The sequence below is a fragment of the Herpailurus yagouaroundi genome, unplaced genomic scaffold (assembly GCF_014898765.1).
Source record: "Herpailurus yagouaroundi ecotype Mexico unplaced genomic scaffold, PumYag 77, whole genome shotgun sequence".
Lineage (NCBI taxonomy): Eukaryota > Metazoa > Chordata > Mammalia > Carnivora > Felidae > Herpailurus > Herpailurus yagouaroundi.
In genome coordinates this window covers 23,405,894-23,413,370 of record NW_024412388.1, presented here as the reverse complement: position 1 = coordinate 23,413,370, position 7,477 = coordinate 23,405,894, and the positions used below count along the sequence as shown (strand labels likewise).

Sequence of the window (7,477 nt, the reverse complement as noted above, 5' to 3'; positions counted from 1 at the left end):
ACTTCCACGGTGCCACACCTTAAGCTCACACTAGAATAGAACTGTATGTTAGTTGTATGTTTAGCGCTATGGGAGGAAAGTGGGAAGAGAAGGTTTTCTATGGTGTGGTGTCAGAAGGAGAGGCTCTTGTCTTAATTAGACTTGACCGATTAGCTCACCAGACTTGATCTACACTGCATATCTTAAGAAATGTCCAGTAGGTTGGTAGTTCTTGACAGTTTAGCTTGAGAATTTGCTTTTCTAAATGCAAGCAATATATATAAGCTCTGTGTTCACAATGATAGAACACTGGGAGCTCCTTGGAGCAGCACCCTCTTATGGTGTAAAAACTTGTGGAGTAGGGGATTATTCTGGTGATAGTTACTTAACTACTGAGATATCCACAGGTCTGGCCTCTGGAAGGAGTAAGACACAGAGTACCTGCTCTAAGGTGCCTCGTGAAGTCGGTATATTTGTCCTTTTTCAGTCCCTGAAGGCAAAAGTAAGACAAATGAAGAATGTTTAACAGAGCCATTCACCCCCATGGTAGGTTGCCCTAGAAAGTAATGCTTCCAAATTATTAGATATTCCCAAGCAGAGGCTAAATGGCCATCTTTCAGGATTGTCACAGAAGAGCTTTATTTATTTTTTTTTAAATATACTTTGTGTGTATGTATGTATTTTTTGAGGGGGGGCACAAGTGAGCAAGGGGCAGAGAGAGGCACAGAAAGAGAGAGAAGCGGGGCTCACCCAGAGCAAGGCTCATGTTCACCCAAAGTGGGGCTTTAAACTTGCGAACCATGAGAGAGTGATCTGAGCTGAAGTCAGATGCTTAACAGCTGAGCCACCAAGGTGCCCAGGGGCTTTCTACATTAGCTAGGTCTGGTCATTTAAGTCCCTACTCTCTCTGAGTGTTCTGTGACCCAGAGCAGCCCTTCCCCCAGTCATGGACCCTTTACAAAGCCTTCAACTGCCCACCAGCCCACCAGACGTCCTCTTTGCCAGGTATTGGCTCCAGCAATCCACATTCAGGTGGTGTGTATTCTTTGACATCACCCAACTTCCTCAGACCCACAGACCCACAAGATGCAGAGTAGTGCTGATTTGTAGAAACAAACATTAATGAGTGAATCAGTCCCTCCTTGATGAGAAATACCCATTGGCACAGCTGTATGTAATTTAATCACCCTCTCTGGCCCCTCTGGATTTAGTGTAGCAACATTCCTGTTTTCCTTTCCCAAGATGATGTATTTCTGAAGTGTTTAGAAATGCTGACAGACCTGTAAGGTGGTTCTTGTCCCTAGACTCTTTTTTTTTTTTTTTTAATTTTTTTTTTCAATGTTTATTTATTTTTGGGACAGAGAGAGACAGAGCATGAACGGGGGAGGGGCAGAGAGAGAGGGAGACACAGAATCGGAAACAGGCTCCAGGCTCTGAGCCATCAGCCCAGAGCCCGACTCGGGGCTCGAATTCACGGACCGCGAGATCGTGACCTGGCTGAAGTCGGACGCTTAACCGACTGCGCCACCCAGGCGCCCCGTCCCTAGACTCTTAAGAGGCAACCTGAGGTCATTGAGTGAGTGCTGTGGTTCCTCCTCGTACACTCCTGACTCAAGTCTGCAAGGCCTCTCTCTCAAGTGCCGTGCTCTGTGGTAGGCACTAGAAATACAGGCAGTAAGTAAGGCTTGTTCCTGACCCTTAGTACACTCAGAAGAGGAGGGAATTCATTGATTTTGGTTATGTGTTGAAATTATAATCATCAACAAGTTCAGCTTTTAGCCAGTCATGTGAGCCTTTATGTAAGTCCCCTCACTCACCTGGGCTCATTACCCTCACCCTGTTAGCGGGTTAGGGCTCGTATTCGCCCGACACCTGGTCCCAGCCATGGGTCACATTGGAAGCCACAGATGACTCCAAGGTGGAGGCTCATAGAGTCAGACAGTTGATGAATTCATCTTCCAAAAATGTCAGGCTCTCTTCTGCTGCTGACGGTGAGGTCGGGGCAGAGGCCGGACAAGCACAGCCTCACAAGGTTTGTTCTAAGGGTTGTCCCTGGATTTGTCTTATTATAGCAATGTCGTGGAGAAGTGCGTCACTCATGCGTCCCGTACGGAGCGTGCTGTGCTTATCGATGAGGTATGCACCATGAATGACGGTCCCCACAGTGCCTTATACACCATGATGAAGGACCAGTATGCCAACTACGTGGTCCAGAAGATGATCGATGTGGCAGAGCCAGCACAGCGGAAGATCGTCATGCATAAGGTAGGCCAGGCTGGACAGGTCACACTCAGAGAAAGCGTGCAAGGCCCGCACTAATTCACGTTTCTGAAATGCGGATGAAGGTGGGCATCTGGCTTCTTTTAGTGCAGTTTGTCACTGGACCGTGTCTCAATATGTTTGTTTTCCTTTTATCTAGAGTGGCCATTGTCTCCGTGGTTCATAGTTCACTGGTGTGAAAGAGTCTTAAACTCCATCTTTGTGAGGGTTTTCCCTCCCTGATCCTCAGGCCGTGTGTCTCGTCCTCTGCTCCCACTGCCCCCCCCCACCCCCCCGCCCCCAAGCTTCTCAGTCCCACAGATCAACCTGATTGTCTTACTGCCTTTTCTCCTTCTTCCCTTTTGTTCATCCCACCACCTTTTACTGAGCGAGTGCCTGGCCTGGCACACTGACCTGGTGCCCGCTCTGTGCCAGGCTCCAGCGCGGGGAGGACGAAGACTGGTCCCTGCCCACAGAGCGCAGCATGGGGAAGAGCCGTGGAAAGCTGGGCCGGGGGCGGGGGGGGGGGGGGGGGCGGGGGGGGGGGCATGCGAGAGCATGTGCCCGAGGCTTGGCGGGAGGGCAAGTCCAGGCTAGGGAGGAGCGAGGAGAAAAGGGACGGAAATCTGAAATGTCAAGGTGCTGTGTGGGGGGGAGCGACGCCGAAAGCCCCAGAAGCAGCCCGTGCGTGGCTGGAGGAACAGTCGCAGGGCAGGCCCAGCCAGGTGAGCCGCAGCTGTGTTTGTGCTGGGCGGTGCCGCGAGCCCCGGGGTGCGTCTGATGCGAACCCTCAGCCTTTGGGCTCTGAACTCCCTCTGCCCTATCTGAGGGGAAGGTGTTGGCCTCGGTCTGGCAGTGATGAGCCACTTGCCCTCACTGAGAACAAAGTTCAGTAATGAGAATCTTTGTTAAGGACTCAAGTTCTGAGCCAGGCGAGGCGCCCACCGCCTCCAGTTCGCAACAGGACGCAACGCGACGGGGCATCGCGGTGGTGTTGGCGATGGCGGTCGAAGGCTGGGGGCGTCCGGAGTCCTTCAAGTTGGGAGGCTCAGGGAGAGGTGTGTTGAGACGCTGGTGAAGGCAGAGGGGATGTTGGGGACACATGGGAGTTAGAAGCACGTCCATGACAAATACTCGTGTGTGTACTTACAGCAAGCCCCCCTTTTGGCGGGGCTCCTGGATCTGAATACAGCGGTACTGTGCACAGATAGCCGCGGTGGTGCCTAGGAAGTGTTGGGAGGGCTGTGCGAGAATGTGGCAGGGTCTGTTCTAATATGGAGGTACAGAGAATGCTCCCCCAGAGAGTGACATTTGATAAAGCCCTGAACCTCTCCTGGAAGAGCAGGGGACAGACTGGGTATTTGAAGAAGCAAAGCGAGTTTGGTAGGGCAGGCCCGTGGTTGCCGGGTCACATTTACGTTTCACGTGATTGTCCCAGCTGACGAGTGACTTAGAGGTGGGGAGGCGGTAGGAGAAGGGGCAGTGAGGAGGCGGGATGGAGACCGTAGAGCCAAGAGATGGTGGTGGCTTTGGGATTGAAGACAGGGGACAGATGGGGTGTGGCAGTTGGCTGATTGAGGGAGCCGAAAGATGAAGAAGAGTCCCACGAATCCCAGCACGAAGAGCTCTGCAGCCTTCTCCGAGACAGAGTCCTCTTGAGCAAGAGGAGACGGTAGAGCAGGTCATTACTTCCCACCTCCCCCTGGATCAGGTGAACAGCGGAGCTCAACAACGGTGTATGTGCGTGTGCACGATGGAAAGGGCGAAGGGTAAAGGTTCGCCGGTGGCTGGACTGCTCAGTTGCCGGTCCTAGGGACAGGGCGGGTGAAAGAATTGAATGTCACTAATGTTTCTGAAAGGAGAGCCGCCAAAAAGCAAGGGGGTCTTGAACCTCACGTTCTGATGACCAAGACGTGTCTGGGGCCTCGCTATATCCCAAGTGCAAGCGTAGCATTGTCTCACGTCCTCTCTCCAGAGGAGTTGAGGCGAATGGTGTGGGTCACACAGCTCAGGATTGGGCCCGGGGCTATTAATGGTTCCCCACGCGGGCTTGTAGATGAGGGTGTCGTAGCTGCTGGGTCCGCACCCTGTGGTGCAGAAGCGGTTTCCGGTGTCCTCGACACTCCAGGACATGGCTGAGCAGACGGAGTCGCCACGTGGCCTACGTGGAGCTCTCGAAGTAGAGCGTGTCCATCCACCCTCGTGTGGGCGTCCGGTGTGAGTGTGCGGGTGCGCCTCAGGATGGGGAAGCAGCCCGGTAAACGCGGTCATTCACTGTCCCTGTGGCACCAGCAGTGGCTAAACCAGCGATTGTGAACGCACTGTGCTCCGTGCCGTAGCCAGGCCGTGTAGAAAGCTCCAGGAGCTCCCTGCAAGGAAGCACCTCTTGTGTCTGGGATGGAGAACAGAGGAGAATGAGCCGGACCTGGGTGCTGCAAGAGCCCGGCGCGGTGGGTGGTGCTGTGGGTGCAGAGCCGGGAGGGACCCTGTCCCCCTCCCACTGCTGCGAGACCAAACACCTGTGCCTTGGGAGCCATTTGACCTTGGATGTGTGACTCAGGCACCGTGAACGGGGATAATCACAGCTGCCTCGTGAGGCGGAGATGAACAATGCCCGGCCAACACTAGTCATTTTTATTGTTGTCGTTAGAAGTTTTCTGTGATCCTCTGTGAACTAGAGGCGGGATCAGGTGATAAGCTCAGCTCAGGGTTCGTGGTGCCCAGAAAGAAACTCTCACAGCTGAGGGGAGCCGAGGAGGTGCCTTGAGTGGGGGCAGAGGCTGAAAGCAGCCTCGGAAGGTGCTGTGCAGCGGCACTGTGGCTGTTGGTCAGGATGCACGTGTTCCGTGCACTGACCCGGAAGTGGTCCGCAACCAGCCGCCCCCAGAACCCTCGTGTCCTATGCCAGTGCTCAGGATAGGGGCTCCTCCGGTCGCCTGCTCGGATGGGTCACCCACCATAGCTCTAGAATCACGGCGCTTTGACTGAACCATGGGAAGGTGTTGCCTCGTGGGCTCTCAGAGTGAGCACTTCGGTGCCCAGAGCACAGCGGGAGCCCCCTGGGAGCACAGCGGGAGCCCGCCCAGGTCCGTGTGCAGGCCAGAGTAACACAGCCTGTGCTTCCTCCCCAGATCCGGCCCCACATCGCCACTCTCCGCAAGTACACCTACGGCAAGCACATCTTGGCCAAGCTGGAGAAGTACTACATGAAGAATGGCGTTGACTTAGGGCCCATCTGTGGCCCCCCGAATGGTATCATCTGAGGCAGTGTCACCCTGTCCCCTCGTTCACTGACCTCACTGGCCCACAGGCGAATCCAGCCAGCAAACAGAAATGTTCTAGTATGGAAGCCGACGTGGGTAAATGGTTGCTCCAGGATTACCCGCTCCTCCAAAAAAAAAGGAATCAAATCCACAAGTGGAAAAGCCTTTGTAAATTTGTTTAATTTTATTACGCATAACATGTACTAATTATTTTTTTTAATTGACTAATTGCCCTGTTGTTTTACTGGTGTATAGGATACTTGTACATAGGTAACCAATGTACATGGGAGGCCACATATTTTGTTCAATGTTGTATCTATATTACACGTGTGGAAACTTTCAGGGTGGTTGGTTTAACAAAAAAAAGTTAAAAAAAAAAAAGAAAAAAATGTTTTTAATCCATTTTGCCTTGCTGGCAAGTTTTGCAAATAGCTCTTCCCCACCTCCTCATTTTAGTAAAAAACAAAAACAAACAAAAAAACCTGAGAAATTTGAATTTTGTTAAATGACCCCAAACTGGCATTTAACACTGTTTATAAAACATATATATATATATATACATATATATATATAATGAAAATTGTTTTAGAGTTGCTAAAGCTTCAGTAATGACATTAAGTTTATGAAACTTCAAAAAATTGCCTTTTTTGGAGACTATTATGCTGAAGAAGATGTGTAGTGTGTTTTGTGAGGAGGAGATGTGAGCTCCTAGGATGTCTTTCAAGGCCGGGCGGGTGTAACTTGTTTACTGCCTACTGGATTTTTTTTTCTGTTAACATTGAAAGGCAAAATCTGATTATTTAGCATGAGAAAAAAAAAAAAAAATCCAACTCTGCTTTTGGTCTTGCTTCTATAAATATATAGTGTATACTTGGTGTAGACTTTGCATATATACAAATTTGTAGTATTTTCTTGTTTTGATGTCTAATCTGTATCTATAATGTACCCTAGTAGTCGAACATACTTTTGATTGTACAATTGTACATTTGTATACCTGTAATGTAAATGTGGAGAAGTTTGAATCAACATAAACACGTTTTTTGGGAAGAAAAGAGAATTAGCCAGCCCTGTGCATTCAGTGTATATTCACACCTTTTATGGTCGTAGCATATAGTGTTGTATATTGTAAATTGTAATTTCAACCAGAAGTAAATTTTTTTTCTTTTGAAGGAATAAATGTTCTTTATACAGCCTAGTTAAATGTTTAAAAAGGAAAAAAATAGCTTGGTTTTATTTGTCACCTAGTCCCACAGTAGCAAGATCCTTTCTGAATGTTATTCAAGATGATTCAGTTCACACTAGTGTTTTTTTTTAATCCTAAAAAAAGTAATGTTTTGCTTATTTTGTGACAGTCATAAGGACGTGCAAAGTTCAGCCCTGCCCTAGCTTTCCTTACAATCAGAGCCCCTCTCACCTTGTAAAGTGTGAATTGCCCTTCCTTTTTGTACAGAAGATGAACTGTATTTTGCATTTTGTCTACTTGTAAGTGAATGTAACATACTGTCAATTTTCCTTGTTTGAATATAGAATTGTAACACTACACGGTGTACATTTCCAGAGCCTTGTGTATATTTCCAATGAACTTTTTTGCAAGCACACTTGTAACCATATGTGTATAATTAACAAACCTGTGTATGCTTATGCCTGGGCAACTATTTTTTGTAACTCTTGTGTAGATTGTCTCTAAACAATGTGTGATCTTTATTTTGAAAAATACAGAACTTTGGAATCTGAGTCTGTGTTTCTGTTTTACCCCTCCCTTCCCCCCTTAGTATTAGTGCCCCAGGACAGCCCTTTCCTTCTTTGTGTCCTTTGTTCTGCTTGTTTTGTTTCTGTTTGTCGGAGGGGAGGGTGGGGTTTGCGTTGGGATAGGGCCGATAGCCCTTGAGCCCATCTTGACCCAAAGATGCTGGGTTTAGCCTGCCTAGTGCTTTCAAAATTAAGACGTTACACATTAGTCCGGATTCACAGCTTCT

At 49.2% G+C, this 7,477-nt stretch overlaps 1 protein-coding gene and 1 non-coding gene across 21 annotated transcripts in view; both read left to right on the top strand.

The window, feature by feature from the left end:
- PUM1 (pumilio RNA binding family member 1) overlaps positions 1-7,235 on the top strand; it is a 135,375-nt gene extending 128,140 nt beyond the window's left edge. For all 20 annotated transcript variants that reach the window (XM_040467295.1, XM_040467287.1, XM_040467309.1 and 17 more), the window contains 2 exons: positions 2,052-2,244; positions 5,370-7,235. In XM_040467295.1, coding sequence (XP_040323229.1) covers positions 2,052-2,244; positions 5,370-5,501 — 325 coding nt within the window. In that variant the 3' untranslated portion in view covers positions 5,502-7,235. The remainder of the gene's footprint in view (positions 1-2,051; positions 2,245-5,369) is intronic.
- LOC121027907 (small nucleolar RNA SNORD103/SNORD85) lies at positions 3,087-3,171 on the top strand. The gene has a single exon (XR_005788989.1). It is a non-coding gene; the product is annotated as a small nucleolar RNA SNORD103/SNORD85 (small nucleolar RNA).
- Positions 7,236-7,477: the final 242 nt, after the last annotated feature.